This window comes from Zootoca vivipara, chromosome 5 (genome assembly GCF_963506605.1).
Source record: "Zootoca vivipara chromosome 5, rZooViv1.1, whole genome shotgun sequence".
NCBI lineage: Eukaryota > Metazoa > Chordata > Lepidosauria > Squamata > Lacertidae > Zootoca > Zootoca vivipara.
The window spans coordinates 24,452,730-24,469,634 of record NC_083280.1 but is presented as its reverse complement, the minus strand read 5'-3'; the positions used below and the strand labels follow the sequence as shown (position 1 = coordinate 24,469,634).

At 43.0% G+C, this 16,905-nt stretch overlaps 2 protein-coding genes across 4 annotated transcripts in view; one reads left to right on the top strand and one right to left on the bottom strand.

Moving 5' to 3' along the window:
* Nucleotides 1-2,102, top strand: part of RNF13 (ring finger protein 13) — a 54,234-nt gene extending 52,132 nt beyond the window's left edge. The window contains exon 6 of one of the 3 annotated variants that reach the window (XM_060274485.1): nucleotides 539-2,102. In XM_060274485.1, coding sequence (XP_060130468.1) covers nucleotides 539-906 — 368 coding nt within the window. In that variant the 3' untranslated portion in view covers nucleotides 907-2,102. The remainder of the gene's footprint in view (nucleotides 1-538) is intronic. The other 2 variants (XM_035133936.2, XM_060274484.1) reach the window with 2 other exon arrangements.
* A 5,412-nt stretch (nucleotides 2,103-7,514) lies between these two features.
* Nucleotides 7,515-16,705, bottom strand: PFN2 (profilin 2). Its single transcript, XM_035133937.2, has 3 exons — nucleotides 16,355-16,705; nucleotides 13,209-13,401; nucleotides 7,515-11,761 (listed from the first exon to the last, which is right to left on the bottom strand). The coding sequence occupies exons 1-3, from the start codon at nucleotides 16,484-16,486 to the stop codon at nucleotides 11,664-11,666; spliced, it is 423 nt and encodes a 140-aa protein (XP_034989828.1). The 5' UTR covers nucleotides 16,487-16,705; the 3' UTR covers nucleotides 7,515-11,663.
* Between the last annotated feature and the right edge of the window lie 200 nt (nucleotides 16,706-16,905).

Sequence of the window (16,905 nt, the reverse complement as noted above, 5' to 3'; positions counted from 1 at the left end):
TAGTATGGCAAAAGTATTTTCCTGATACCCAGTGCCACCTAGAAGCACAGGAACAATCAGGGATTCCCAGAGGGCTTCTAAAAGTAGCAGCAATGCTGAATTAGATGGACCAATTATTTGATTTGGTACAAGGGAGCTTATACCAAGTCAGATTTTTGGTCCATCCAGTTCAGTATTATCCACAGACTGGCAGCAGCTCTCCAGAATTTCAGAAATGAGATACTCCCAGTCTTACCCATTGATGCCAAAACTTGAACCCGAGATCATCTTCTTGTAAATGTCCTACTATTGAGCTGTAGCCCCTTATTTTTAAAATTAATTGAAGCTTGACAAATGTTCTATTGCTGTTCCTCCATTGAGGATAACACCTAAGCAGCACATGGTTGATTTTGGAAAAAAGTGGGCCCCACTAAGCTAGCTGCTATAGAACTGGTAGGGTTTTTTGGGCAGTGTTGTGTATGTTTTATCATTAAATATAATCCACCCTCTTCTAAAACCAATGATAAAGTTAAGTGATTCTCTCTTTCCCCCCAAATAGCATACCACTGCAAGTGTGTGGATCCCTGGTTGACTAAAACCAAGAAAACATGCCCAGTCTGTAAACAGAAAGTGGTCCCTTCCCAGGGAGATTCAGACTCTGAAACAGACAGTCAGGAAGAAAATGAAGTCTCCGAGAACACTCCTTTGCTTAGGCCGCTTGCTTCCGTCAGCACTCAGTCCTTTGGGGCGCTGTCAGAGTCTTATTCTCATCCGAATATGACAGAGTCTTCAGACTATGAGGACGAAGATGACGACAATGAAGATATCGACAGTAGTGATGCAGAGAATGGAATGACTGAAGAGAGTGTAGTAGTCCAGCTACAGCCCAATGATGAACAGGATTACAGAATGGCAAATACCGTTTGAACTTCAGAACAAATGGTGTTAACTGAACTCCTCTGTCCAGAGAGCTCTACTTTTATGTACACATACATAGGGAAGCACATTGTGACCCTGCTGTTGCTTCAGTAGAAGCAGCTGTTCATATAGTGTTCTATATAGTTTAATCTCATTACAGGTTTCTTTGTTGTTGTTTTGTTCCCATTTGTCTTTTGAAGACAAGCTTTTTAACTGGACTTCACAATGGTAATGACTAACAAGGGGCACTCCCATCACTAGAGACGACAGTGCACACAGAAAGAGATGTTATTTCAGCACCTTGTTAAAATGGAATTTAGCCAAGACAGTAAATATTTTTTCTTGCTTACAGTGTGTAGGTAAGCAGAGGTTATTTTGACGTTATTTATTACATGTATGGTACGTTCTACCCTGCAAATCCAACCAAAAAAAGTATATGGGTATGTGTCTGTGAGGGCTTTTCCTAGAACAGTTAGTACTCAATGAAAGAACAAGGTAGGTCCGTTTTAGTATTCATTTATCAGGAGCTTCTCCAACAGATGAGGGAGATGGGCTTTGATCTCCATAGAAAAGCAATTTTCCTGCCCTTCCCATTATCTTATTGTGCTTGCAAGAACTGCTGGAAGTAGTGAAAGAAGTTTCAGCATCACTTAGGCTTAAACATCTCCTGAGGAAAATAATCAGGATACAAATGTATTCATCCGGCACACTTCGCTAAAAGCAACTCAGTGTATTCTTAAGACGGGTGGGGACCAATGCAGAAAGGCACCATCAGGCCACACCACATAGAGAAATACTGAATTTTATGTGCGCGCTATTGATTCTCAAAGGATATATACCTCTATACAGAGCATCTGAAGATCCATTAGTCTGCTACAACTATGCACATAGAAAAACTAAGTATTGGATTTGAAAAATGAGTGCTTATAAATATCTAACAGAATTCTACTTACAGTATATCATGGAAAAAGATAAATTATATACAGTTGTAACTATGTAGAAAGTAGCCACACTTCTGTATAATTAAACTGCAGAGATTTTTTTTATATGGCCTTGTATAGGAAAGTTTGAAAGGATGTTAATAAAACATGTTTTCCACTTTAATAACCACTTTATTACTGTATGTAAAAGAACTACATAACTTGAGTGTTTAAAAACTACAGTTGAACCAAAATGTAGTGAAATGCTGTGAACATAGAACCACAAAAGCAGTCTTCTCAGGGGATCTGCAGGGGGGGGGGGCAGTGTTCATGCAGTAAGAAAACCCCTCCCCGCCACTATGTGGCATTCAGGCAGCAGCATTCCAGGAATAGACACGCTGCCATTTCTCTGAGTAGTTACAACAGTAATGGAGAAACTGTGGCCTTCCAGGTGTTGCTGGACTAAGACTCCCATCATGGGCAGGGCTCAGGGGTGATGGAGCAGTAGTTCAACAACATCTGGAGTCTCCACCCCCTGTTTATAGTGAGTGTCACATAGCTGTTCTGTGTTATTTTCAAGCAAGAAATGGTGCAGAGGCTGCAGTCCGTGGGAGCTGTCAGCCAGTATAATAAAGTAAACTTTTGGGAAATGCTTGTGGGTATCAACCATGTTACCTGCTGAAGATTTAACCTAGTTCAACTGTTGAATGCATAAGTATTCACTCACATTGCAGCAAATAGATTTTAGGGCACAACACACCAATAATTTATTGTGCAAGCCTGTTGAAATAAACAGCCCTATTGAAATAGCATTTTTGCTTTTCATGTCCAGTGACCAATATAGAACCAAGAAAATGAACTGTATGTTTGTCACTTATAATAGGCCCAATTCTAAATTACTTGTTGCAGTTTCTGTGTTAGGCATTGTGCAATTTTTTAAAAAAACAACCCATAAATATAAGTCTCTCTTTAGCCTGAGTGCATCAATGCCCTCATCATATTCAAATACCCTGTATTAGGGAAGGCTCTGCCAACTTAAAAGAAATGCAAACGCTGTCAGTAGTAGTCTCACAGCAGCTGGGAAAAGAAATCATTTCTGCAAGTTGTGTTACTGTGGTAGCTGAGGAAAGGTCACTCAATGTGACTGGAGAAAAATTAGATGTGAGGAGGGAGGACACACACACACAAATGAGTCAACAATCATTAGATGGACTCTTTTCTCCCCCACCATCCATGCACACACTCAACCTGCTTACAAAATGCAGGATATCACTAAAGTTCTAAAGCTTTCGGTGCACAGTATCCCCATTAAAGCTAATGGGCAATAATAATAATAATAATAATATAGATTGTAGCCCTTAATTTCAAAAGTCTTGTGGCATTTCAAAGACTTACATTCATAAACTAGAACCTGCTTCTTCACCATGAAAACTCGTGGCAGCCCATCTTGACATGCCTTCCAGGTTTTTGGACAATAATGCCTATCAGCTGCAGCCAGCGTGGCCAATGGTGAGGGATTATGGAAGGGGTAGTCCAAAACAGCTGGAGGGCACAAGTAGCTCTGCACTGCATCTTTCACTGCACATAAACTTTTTAAATGTTTTTAAATGTCTTAGTTTTATCACTCGTGTGTTTGTTGCCCCGGGATCCTCTGGGAGGCAGGGTGGGATATAAAGGTAACCAATAACAACCTTCCCTGGCCCAGTGGTTCTAACAGGTTCTATAGTAAAGTGATTACTGAGAGCTCCTTCATTTAGACGGGGGGGGGGGGAATTCAACAGTTCATGTGCAGGTTACATCAACCATTGCATTGGGTCAAATGTCTTGCATGGGATGCTTTCCTGGACCTTGGGTGAGTCATTTGGAGTGGCAAAAACCTTACAGTGGGGGAGCATACTGTATCCCCAATTCATTTTTTAAAAAAGCATATTTTGGCAAATGGCACAGGTGAGGTTCAATACTAACTCATAGGAGGGCAGCCTCACAGAGGTTTGGGTGGTTTAAAACTTATTCTGGAGTGCATACTCTCAAATCCTTATGTTCAATGCATTTTGGCTATTACTGGTATATAGGCACATGAAAGTAGCAGACAGCTACATGTGATTCAACATGTGATGCTCCTGGAACTCTGATGATCCAAAGTTTATTTTGGAATGTTTGTTATGTGTTACACATGTGCTGGCTAATATTTACATCATTTCATTATGTTAGCTGTTAATGAGATCAAAACTTTGACGAAATTCATAGCTGTAAGTGCCATGGTTCATGAGATAGATGCTTTATGCCAGGTTACAATTTTGGGAAATGGCTTTTGCAGTCTTTTACCAACTTGTATATGTCTTCCCAATCTTTCTGCGCCCCCGTTGCTGCCTAAGTGGAAATTGCAAACCATAACGTAGGACTCCCTTATAAGGACAGGAACAGAAGTGCATGAGGAGCTGAATAACCATCAATCTGGTTCCTTCCTCATGACCATGGGTAGGCAAACTAAGGCCTGGGGGCCGGATCCGGCCCATTTGCCTTCTAAATCTGGCCCGCAGACGGTCCGGGAATCAGTGTGTTTTTACATGAGTAGAATGTGTGTTTTCATTTAAAATGCATCTGGGTTATTTGTGGGGCATAGGAATTCGTCCCCCCCCCCCCCAATATAGTCCTTGCCCCCTGCAAGGTCTGACAGTGGACCGGCCCCCTGCTGAAAAAGTTTGCTGACCCCTGCTCATGACAGCTTAACTATGAGCTGAAAACCACTTTTTATCCAGCAAGTGCCGTCTGTAGAGATATGTTTATAAGCCATAAGCATCAAAATAAAGTGTACGCACTAGAGAGAATGTTGATCTACTTTATCACTGAAGGTGCATACTTTGAATACACCCACCAGAAGCTATTTATCAGTTACATTAAATGAAGATAATACACCAGTGGTTTGACAGCAGCCACTGTCCCCAAGGGAATGTGTAGAATATTCAACAGAACACACCAGCTAGTACAACATAGTTGGTGGACTGTAATAGGGTTTGATGGCGGGGCAGGGAGGGAGTTTTAGCTTTGACTCTTTGAGAGGATCTCTATGCAGTCAAAGAGTATGAGCTATGAGAAACCACAAAAAGTGCAGGAGAAAATATGGTAGATATTCACATACTTAAAGGGTGCATACTAAACATGGCAAAACAGCACCAAGCCTTTAGCTATAGGAGAGCAAGATTGCAGGAGGTGGTGCTGTATAGAGCAATGGCTGATACAGACTAAAGTCAGGTACTGAAGATCTAGAGAAAACCAGGAAAACAATGAATGTAAGATCAGAACAGCAAAAACTACTTTTAAGAATGCTTAGGGTTATGGTGGTTTTTAACTCTTGAGAGATCGGCAACAAAGAGTAGTAGAGTGGCTGCAAAAGCAAGTTTTTCTACTAAATGTACACGTGGAGAGCTACTAAAAATGTTGTAGAGCAGGTCCCCTGCCTCATAGCTTCTTGCCACTTTCAGCCTTTTAAACATTTTCCCCACAACAAACAATTGCACATGGTCCTTGTTACACTCACGTTAAAAAGTATTACGACTCAGAAGCAATTATCTAGTCAATGGAGCTTACTTCTAGGTAAATGGATCTAAGATTGCACTCTCTCTCTCTCTCATATGCATGCATACAGTCCCTTGTTCACTGCCCTTACAGACTTCTTCACAACGGCAATGCAGTAAAATTTTTGGTCTCTGTCCTGACCCTTGAGGGGGTTTTTAAGAGCCATTTCAAGCACTTCAACTTACAGAAAATTGATCAGTAAGTGGTAAGTCTATTGCTGACACAGGAATGATGAAACGTGCTACAGCTGGGGCTTTAACACCTCGTGCTATACAGATTTGACTTCTGCAGTCATTTCCAAGGCTCTCACTCACTACCAAGTTGCTGCTTTGCTACAATCCTGTGAGGCCTATCCCACACATTTTCACATGTAGAAAGCAACCATACAGAAGCTGCTCCAATTGCCCTTTTCAATGTTCATCACTCAGACTGCCAGTCAGGTCACGCCTGTCATATGCCAGCACGGTGGGGTCCCTGTCATTAGATGCATTAGCTAAAATGCACACACAAGCCCTTCCACTCCAGGCATTATTGTGCACAAATGGCTTCCCTCCCTCCATATTTGTTTCGTCAGAGAAAAGGGCAAATGGAGACAGCTGACCAGCAGTTCTACGAACCACTGTTTAAGTACTGAGGTGGCTGCTTAGTGCAAATTTAAACGTAAAAATGACTATATGATGACTGGGAACAGCTCTGCAAGATTCCAGAAAGAAGTCTTTCCTAATCTTATCTGGAGATACCAGGGATTGAAACGGGGGGTCTTCTGCATACAACGCTGGTGTTCCACCACTGAGCTGCTACCCTTCCCCTTGCTATTGATTAGCTATCCCATTTTCTTTTCTTTAGTATAAATAGTCAAACAAGTTTAAGAAAATGGCAGTTCATTGAGAACAGAAAATATCTTTGATACTATACAACAGCAACAGCAAGTTCAACAGAAATAGAAAGTTGGATACAGCTTTCTATTTTATAACCTGTTCCACAGTGAAGACAAAAATGTTGCATACTACAATATTGCAGCAGCCTAGGAACACTATCCATAACCATTCAGCACTTTTTGTATCAGGGTGAAAATTATAGCACGCCTTAATACGAGGATCAGAGCCAAACACTTTTGCATGTATTCTGTAGAAGTAACAGACTGGTGGCAGAATGTCCAATGTTCACAATTTAGCCCACGTTTTGTAAAAGGGGTGTGGAAGGAGAGGAATGTTCAAGCATGCAGAAATATCCAAGATTAACCTGAAGAACCCACTGATAGATGCACCATCCAGTTACATATTTCCAAATCAGTCAACACAATTGCTGACCAATACGCAATAACAGAATCAGATGAACTATTAGAATTCCAATGTACAACTTCTTGTTAAGACCCAAGGATCACTGGGCAACAGGGTTAGTCATTTCATGGGGTGAAATGAGAAACTGTCTTAGGTGGCAGGGGCCACCCTGCTTGCCTTTCCACCCAGACCTGCCACCTGTTACCTCTGCAGCCCACCCCCCTGCCAAGATCCCTGGTCAGCTCCCCCCCCCAAAAAGGTTCGAATCCCTGTGATGGGGTGAGCTCCCATTGCTCAGTCCCAGCTCCTGCCAACCTAACAGTTCGAAAGCACACCCAAAAGTGCAAGTAGATAAATAGGTACCGCTCCGGTGAGAAGGTAAACGTGTTTCCGTGCACTGCTCTGGTTTTGGTGTTCCGTTGCGCCAGAAGTGGCTTAGTCATGACCACATGACCCGGAAAAACTGTCTGCAGACAAACGCCAGATCCCTCAGCCTGTAAAGCAAGATGAGCGCTGCAAACCCAGAGTCATTCGTGACTGGACTTAACTGTCAGGGGTCCCTTTACCTTTTTACTTTGCTTACATATCTGTGTGTGTGTGTGTGTGTTTTCTAGGTGCTATGGCAAAGCAGCAGCAGCAGCACAAGCACTCTCTCAGGTCACCTCACCTTCTTTTAAGAGAGTGAGGGAGCACCAGCGCTGCTGCCATGTTAGCAGCATCAAATCAGATGGGGAAGGGGCACCCACTTCAGGCAGTGCAGTGCCTTGCACCAGCCCAGATGGACACTTTGCAGTCCCTCCACCCAAGATAAGCTTGTAAAAGCAAAAGAAGATTGGGGGGGGGAGAGAGAGAAGACTAGCTAAAGAATATTTGTACAGTCATGCATTGGATCCCAAATGCCGGAAACCCGGAAGTGAGTGTTCCAGTTTGCGAACATTCTTTGGAACCCGAATGTCTGACGCAGCTTCCAATTGGCTGCAGGAGCTTCCTGCAACCTATCAGAAGCTGCACCTTGCTTTCTGAACATTTTGGAAGTCAAATGGACTTCCGGGACGGATTCCGTTAGACTTCCAAGGTATGACTATAATGTAAAACACTGAAAGAAATTGCTTTCTTCCAAAAGTGCTGAAGCCTCTACTACCTGGTTCATATATACTTCACTGAATACCCTGAGAAACATTTGCACAAAAGAAAACATCTGAGACCTACTGAAGTCATCATCTATTTATATTTATGAAGGAAGAGTGAGTAATATTTAAAAATGCCAATAAAGGGAATGCTATTAAGAGAATAAAGATAGTGAAGTTAAAAGACAAAAGTGTGTATAAAACTTCTATTCTTCACCAGACCAACCTTTCACCCAGCTTAAAAGAATCAACTCATTTTGATCAGTTAGACAAAATCAGACCCCATCAATGCTGCTTCTATTTATATAAAGTTGCAATGATCTACATATATAAACTGACTGTTAAGCAGTTTCATACTACGGTAGTAGGGATTTTTAAAAAACAACAACAACACAGTAGTTCAACACTCATTTCTTGAAAAGACAGGCAAACTACAAACAAGGATTGCAAGGGCTCATGCATATCCTTGAGGAAGGGGGGAGTATTACAGCTGTTCCCCATGCCGACTCACCTCCCACCACTCATATTTCAACTTATCATAAAAACAGCATTTGTGATTAAACAGTTCATATAAACCACCAGGAACTTTCTAAAACAAAGCTTTAGCTAAGATTTTAAACTAGGACTGCAATATTTAAGAGTAATTAGCTAAAACGGTTCCCTGATATTGAGAAATCCCCCCCCCTCAGGAAGCAATACCACTTTCATGATAATGCTTACCACAGCACATGTGTATATCTAAAAACAAAGTATGCTTTCCACTTCAGAACTATTTTTATATGCAAATTTTGCACAACTGTCAATTAAGGTTCTTAATCAGGCAGCAGCCTTTAAAAGGGGGGGGCACATCACGTAGCTGATTCGTAAGCCCATTTCAAGAATATTTAAGCTGTGGCAATTTCCCTAACCCAGCTGTAACATGCATTGTGAAGTGGTTCCAGATTTTCCATGCCACAAAAGGCTGTGATCAGGATATGTAATGGCAGTCTTAGGCAGTACGCATATGTTTGGTACGCATATGACAAATCACCATGGAGAAAAGTATGTAGGAAGATGGGGGTAGAGAAAAGTTGTAACACAACACAAATGATAATTTAGCACTTGCCTATGGTATGTTACCTCCAGATACTCTTCTGCTCTGGAAACAAACATTATTTACAATCTCTAAGTGCCATATCCCTATAGGACTGCAATATGGTGATTCCATGTGCAACTCTTAATTCTCCCTTCCAAACTATGAGCTGCTGGCTACAAGAGGAAAGGATCTCCACATGCAGCTATCATAACCACTTAGACTGAAGAGACATACAGGCTAAATACCATAAGTGCTTGCCGCAGTGGAAATATATCTATAGTAGCCTTCAGCAATTTGGGGGAAGCAATAAGAGAAAGGAGGGGGAAATCTACATAATTTTACTTTTTAAAAATGGAACATCCTTTAAGAAGGAATAGCTTGAGGGGTGCAAGACCATAGTTCTCTCATTTGTAACAGAAGCAGAATTCAGCAGAGCAACACCATCCTAGGCTATACTCAGTCTCTAAAAATAACCTTGTTTAAGACAAGTTTTTGTATAGTACCAGAGGTATTGCCTCAGGGTGCCCCACTCCCACAAATGCATCTTAACTGGTATAGGAATGTCTCATTTTATTACTAAAAGCTAGTGCAACAGTTTTATAGTTCAAGCAGTAATCTTTATAGGTTCAGCTCCATAAAGAACTATACTCAAATTTTACACCAGAGTGACTCAATTACAATGAATGGACTGCTCTTTATTAATAAAAGACATGACCCACGTAAATGTAATACAACATTAAACCCACCCTTAACACAGTCAGGTCGTCACAAGGGCACTGCAATATGACATGCCTTCATAAGGGGTGGGGGCAGGGGGGGCAGATCAGAACCACATAACACACTAACTCATACTTTATTTGGTTGGAATAAATTTATTTCATCTGTCTGTAAACAAGGTGTTTAATAGTTATGGCATTTTTTGAAATGCATATTAAATCAGATGAGTTAGACTGTATCCCAGATGTAACAAAGTGCAGGGAAATAAATGGACAAATCAGCAACAAGAATTTGTTTTAAGTCTGTACATTATCCACAAAGGCCCGAACAATAGAAGCAAATACTAGTGTCCCTAAAGTAGTGCCATTCAGAAGAAATCTTTCTTGTCAGTTAAAATCCATCTCACAATAGCAACAGTTCATTTTTTAAAACATTAGTATGGCACAGAATACATTAAAAATTCATCACAAGACAGCCAACTCAGTTATTCCAACCAAGACCATCCTCCATTTTCTCTTTTGTATACAGAGTTCTGCAGTTCTCTTTTAAATGGACATACAAGTTAGTACTGTGCTCAAACTGACAATTTGGTTACACATGTTTCGGATGACTAGTGCACAAGGCAGTTCACTCCACAATTTCTGCAGCAAGGGTATATCAGGCCAAATGAAGATTAGATTTGAAATGGTATCCGTTTGGACCGTTTTATCTTACAACTACCAACCTTCAAAACATACACTGATATCAGAGCAGCAAATCTTATTTCTCAGTTGATGATCTGACAGACTGATCTCAGACTAGGCTATAGGTGTATAGCTGAAGGTGGTAGTTTGTTGACAATGACAATGCAGTTTCATATAAAAACCCAAGCTGCAAATCAAATTGGTCCTATGAAAAAATGAAACCGGACACACTCCAGATGGTTACACTGGGATATCTAAAGTCCATGATGGCAGCCTTTTTACATTTCAACTACAGAACAGGAGCTGGCAAAAACAAAAACAAAATTACGTGCCTGAGCTATTGCGGTGATGGAATGTCCCTGGGGATTCATTCAAGATGGGGATGGTGGTGAAGGGGAGGGGGAGAAGAGCATCGGCACCTTTTCATAGTTTTGCAGTTACCCTTTTAAAAGCAGGATGCACTTCAGACACCATGAAGAGTTTTGCAAGTCTACACAGAAGAGCAACAACAAAACTAAAGCAACACTTGTGACAGCTTTCAAGCAGCAAATTGGTTAAACAAACCAGGCACTGTATTTAAAAATGTATATATAGATAGATAGATAGAGATGGAAGCAAACAAAAAAGAAGAGTGAATTAAAGGTAAGGACAAGGGGGAGGAAAGTAGAGATATGCATGCACTTTTTCCCTCCCAACCATGCTCTACAAAAGGAAGACTAATGAGCTGTGTAAATGCTCAAAGTGCTGAGGAGGCATTGATCAATCTGGATTGTACAATCGGCACCTTATTTAGTTTAATTTAAATTGGTTTAGCTCTCAATGTCACACTAATTGCTAAGAAAAGTAACGCCTGGACTTGGCATGATTCCCTCCCAAGGCTTCAACGTATCATGCATATCATCTTTTGTGTTGCAATAGATGGTGCCAGATACAGAACATGGGTACAACAGTGATTAACATACAAACAAAAAAGGGTAACTGGAGCCATGACAATAGGGAAATGTGTAAATAAAACCGCCATCTATAGGCTGGTAGTACTTTTAACACAAGAGGTGGTGATGAAAACAGTTGCTATGTGGATGGGGAGAGGCTGCTTAGACATCAGGCCTCCTCAGGTATAAAGCCAGTTCATAAGCTTTCTTGTTGAGTGTCCCTCCATGGACACCTTCCCTTTCCCATGGCCATAACCAATGCTGGAGTACACAAGGAAACAAGGATGAACAGAATTAAAGAAAGAATAACACCTTTCCCCACCAATAGAGGGATACAAAGGAGACACAGGTTCATACCCCATCACCCTGCATTGCTAATAAAGTTTCCACAATGTAGCTTGAGGCCAGGAAAGTTTAATAGCAATTTCCCCTAATACTTAACAGTCTGCCTAGCAACTAGAACCCAGAGTCTCTCAAGTATTTTGCCATTGAGTATGCCTTCTTATTCAATCCGCCTCCATGGACCCCTTCTTTGCCCATTACAAAGACCAAGACTGAAAGAGAAAAGAAAAGAAGTTTTACAAAGCAGTGTGTTAGACAAGGAAATATTCCAAGTTTTAATAAAGCAGTACAATAAGCATATTCAAATATTGGCATATCAGAACAGTTACCTGCATTATTATCTTGTTTTGAACATTTACCTTGTTTAATTGAAAAGAATGTTCAGCAGATGCAGATGTTAATTTAATATGACCAAGCTTTTTAAATGAGACACATGGGCATACTGTGGGGTAAGGAAGCTTTGGCTACATTTTCTTGCAAGGTAAATAAAGCAGATGTAGGGTAATATGAATTGGAATAACTGGAATGAACCTATTGCATCATATTCACTTGCTCTAGTAGTTCATAAGTCAAAAGTTGTTCACAGTACAAAAAGAATCCAATTGTGTTTATGCCAAAACAGCAGAGTCCTGAAGACCTTTAGCAATGCATGTACTGTTATATGCCAGTAGGTGTCACTAAAATGTGTTTTAGTTCTGGGCGCAAAACAATCTTACATTCTCACTGTCCTCTCACTTTTGATGTTTCTACTTCTATACTAGTTGATTCGCCTCAAAGTAACTTGTAATTAGTCCAACATTTTATCTAATTTTTTAAAAAGAAATCAAACAGCACAATCCTATAGATGTCAACACAGAAGTAAACTCTATATAATTTAATGGGTCTTACTCCTACATAAATAGATAAACTACTGCAGTTTTAGAGCATATGAAGTTCAACAAGCTGAATGATGATCAGTACCATATAGCAAAGTAAAAAGTACAATCCTAAGCACTGGGTTTTTAATAAACTAGAATGCAGCATTTGTGGGAAACCTGTGGCACTCAGTTGTTGCCCACTACAACGCCCATCATCTCTTACTACTGGCCATGTTGACAAAGATGTATGGGAGCTGGGAGTCCAAAACCAACTGGAAGACCACAAGTTCCCCACACCTGTTGTATAGGATCAGGTTGTTAGAAGTTCCTTTTGGAACACCATCCAACATGCATTTCTTATTTAGTGGAAGGTTTATATGAGAAGTCTGCATGGACTGGCATCCTGAAGTCTTGAGGATGTCTTGGGAATGTAAAGCAACAGATAGTCCATATTTAGAAACTGATATGTGCATAAATCATCTATGAACTACTTAGCTAAGCAACCAGGTACATGTGCTCTTTGCTATATACTTTTGCTGCACAATAAATAACCTCCAAAATTAGAAGCCTGAACTTGCATTTTTATTCTACCTGAAGCAATTTCGAATGCCAAAACATTAACATCCTGGGTGCCTAGTCTTAAGAATATGGTCTTATTCTCCACAAAGCTATTTTGACAGCCAATGTCACCTAATCCTGATCTTGTTGGATAGACCAATTGAGACAATTTAAAGCCTACATGTTTTTTAAGCAGCAGAAAACAAAACACCAGATCAAACACTAGTGAAAGTTCCAAGCTTACCTCGACCAGCTCTGCCTACAGCAACATTATATGTTGGCTCGCCACCTTGGCTCTTTGTCCTGATGTCCATTGTACAGTCACCATCCACATAGAGGCTATCTCTGATCACAGAGCACTTCTTTGCACCCAGAGTTAGACCGTTGGTGAAGAAACCCTCGCGGTCTTTTCCTACAATCATATCTATTTCTACAGGCTGTCAAAAAGAGAAGTCCATAGAGTTTTAGAGCAAGCTCTCATACCTGGATTCTGAAGAGTCAATGTACACACCGAATGTACTAATGTAATAGCAAAAAGAGAACATAACTCTGGCAGAAACAACTGTAGCTTCTAAAGTTCAACACTTTAATGAAGTAGTTCTGAGTGCTACAAAGTAGGAGGGTACCCATCTAGAGTCTTCAAATATGTTTTTCATTAAGTATGCAATTGATGATCAGACCCTGATTTTAGATTGTGCATATACATCTATGGGAGAGAAGATCAGCAAAAGTTATATTAGAGCTTCATGGTGTCTACAGGACCACTCCCTGCAATGTGCCAAATAACTAAAGCACTATGGCAGAAGCACAAAGGGGTCTGTGTGTTCTACATGCAACATAGGCACAAAATGCAGAATAACCTCCATTACTTATAGCTACATGGCTGTCAATAACTTTCAGGGATGCTATTAAACCATATTTTTAAAATACAGTGTTGTCAAGGTTATTGTTTCTAACACTGTACATTTCTGTTCTTTCCCACACAGATTACAAAGTTTACATTACAGCTTCTCCAATGCTATTAAGGCCATTCAGGTGGAAAATGCACATGCTTTGCAGAACCCTCAAAACTGGGTATGGTAGCTCAATGTTAGACAAGCAGGGGGGAAATTAATTAATTTTTAAATTTAAATTTTTATGTCACCCTTCATCCAACGATTGCAGAGCAATTTGCAATATAAATACCAAAAAATGTGTAACATAGTAACAAGAGCATGGTGGCTACATGTTAGCTCCTTTTCTCAGGAATAGTGGAAGGTGTGTGTATTCATATAGTAAAATGGGAAAAGGCAGTCCAGCAAGAAAACATGCCCCCGCGGCACTGTATGATGGAACAGGCATCTTGTTCCAGTAGAACTGCAGAGTCATAGCAGGCCCCAGCCATTCCTAAAGCATAAGCCAAGATTCTACCCATAAACATCTTAGCAGCAAAGAGACTGGCTCAGCAGCTACCAAGGGCACCACTTCTTTTAACCCATTCCTATGCCTCCAACATACAGGACAAGGCTAAGCCATGCTTTAATACTGCTGACAGAGCCCTCAATATTATTCCCAATAAGGGGCACTGACAAGAGGGGCGAGGAGTGCGGTTTAGAATAAGGGAGCTCGCTTTTCATGACATTTGCCTGCATAGACAGGCAGCCAGCCAAAATGGCATTTTGGAGTGGAAGAGGATAAAGCCAGCCAGCCACCACCCCTGTTGTAATGCAATATCACATTGCACACCTAATGCACTAGTAAATAAAGGGGGAATCTATATAATTTCAATATACATTTCAACACTCTCAGTCTGCAGATACCATATCGTTGAGTTAAGCAGGCAAGCACACAACCTTCTCACGGGAATTTCCCCCTTCTTTTTATAAACTCTTATCTCGAAGGACCAGAAAACTTTATGGCAAGAGAAAGATGAGAGATGGAAAAAACAGAGGAGATACGAAGACTGCAGTGCAGAAACGGGGTGATTAATATCTCGGGAGAGAAGAGAAAAGGAGGGGTTAAAAAAAAATCAGCGGCAGTGCGCCATCTTGGAGGTGAAAAAACATGGAACCAGTGGCGAGGAATGGATTCACAAAAGCCTCCTACGCTGGATTCGCAAGTCTCTCCCCAGCAGTGCGGACCAGAGACGAGGGAATCCTACGCAAAGCCTCTCCAAGATCACCGCCTCCCTTCCCCGCGCCCGGCCTTTTCCCTCCTCCTACTCCTCCCGCCGCCGTATTGCCGGCTATTGCTCCAGCCCAATTGCCGTGGCAATTAAGGAGCCCCGCAGCCTGGCATACAAAATGGTCCCCCGAGAAGCCTGGGGCTATTCCCGTTCCAACCTGGCCCCACATGCCTTGGAGGCTAGGGAGGGCGAGCTGCAAGGTAGCCCAGCAGCAGGGAATCTCAAAACGCCAGCCTGCCCCCTCCTCCCTCCCTCCCTCGCCCGCCCAGCCACCAGATAAAGGGCCCTTTTCTCCCACTGCCTCAAATCACTACTTGGGAGAGGAGCCTTGGATCCGAGGGGGGAAAGGCACAGCAATGTCCGGGGCCTAACGCGCGGGCTGCTGCTTTCTTCCCATTAAAGGCGCTTTTACGGCCATCGTAAGCTGCGGGTGGGCGGGAAGGAGAGGAGACACCGCAAGGAGGGAAACTTGCTGCCATTTACACCTTCACCCAGCTGGGCCTCTCCTGCTATTCCCTTTTCTCGCACCCCCGTTTCTTTTTTTTTGGGGGGGGGGCCTCTACGGCCGAGGCTCAAAGCTGGGAAGGGGCAGGGGACGCACACACACACACGCGAGCAAGCAAGCAAAGGGCAGAAAGCGTGTTGCACGAGGGCGCTCCCGCCCCCAGATTTCTCGCCTTGCCTCCGCTCCCCCACCCATCACCACTGGCCCAAGGTGGAGGGCAAGAGATAAAATAATAATTATGAGAGATGGGGGGGAAATATTATTATTAGTTGGGTGGTAGAGGAAGAGGAAGAAGAGGGAGAGATGCAGGAAACACAGAAAGCCCCTTTCCCCACTCCCTAGTTGTGGGAGAGAAAAGGAGAGTCGCCTCCGCCGCACGCGGCGCTCCTTTTTCTTCCCTCGCCTGCGCGCGCGCTATGCATGAAAAAAAGAAAAAAAGGCTGCACTTTGCAATCCGCCCCTCGTGGGATTAGGTGCAACTCCGTGGGGCTCATCCGCCTCCTCCCCCAAGGGCCAAGCCTGGTCGACACCCCCCGCCCGCCCGCCATCCCTTCTCCTCCAAGGACCGAAATATCCCCACCCGGTGTTTTTTTTAGGGGGGGGTTGCAAATCATGGGTTGGCCTTCCATCCATCCATCCCTCTTTCTCTCTCCCCACCCCCACCCCGCCACTTGCTTCTCTCCGTGACCGGGACCCCCCACCTCCCCCCGGCCGCCCTTACCGTAATGCTCTGAAAAATGCCCCCGGCCGTCGCTGCCCAGACGTACTTGGCGTCACAGTAGCCGACAATGGCGGCCTCCTGGCAGCAGCCATCGCACATCAGGTTATCCACGTAGCTCTGCCAGCCTGCCATCTTCGGCTCGCGCCTGGCGGATGGGGGGTTGGCGGGGAAGGAGGGAAGAAGGAAGGAAAGGAAAGGGAGGGGGGAAGCGAGAGGAAGCCGGGACTCGAGGCGGGCAGGAGGGAAAGAAGGCGAGGACGAGAGGAAGCGGGGGAAAGAGACACACGGAGAGACGGAGAGAGAGAGAGAGAAAAGGCAGAGGGAGAGCAGCCCCGCAGCGGACGAGACTCTCTGACGGACGCGAAGGCGGCGGCGGTTGAGGAGAAGGCAGGCGGGGGAGGGGACCGAGGGGGTGGGTCCACCTGAGGCGCTTGCGGCGGCAACCACTGCCGCGATGGCCGCCCTCCCGCTTTTCTCCTTTTATTATTATCGTTATTATTATATTATTATTAAATGGCAGCTTCCCCCACAGGGAGGCGAGGAAGAGGGAG

Coding starts and splice junctions, on each gene's coding strand:
- PFN2 (XM_035133937.2), bottom strand. CDS start 16,486: ATGGCAGGCTGGCAGAGCTACGTGGATAACCTGATGTGCGATGGCTGC. Junction 13,402..16,354: donor GCATTTTTCAGAGCATTACG/GTAAGGGCGGCC, acceptor TCTTTTTGACAG/CCTGTAGAAATAGATATGAT. Junction 11,762..13,208: donor TGTAGGCAGAGCTGGTCGAG/GTAAGCTTGGAA, acceptor TTTCTCTTTCAG/TCTTGGTCTTTGTAATGGGC.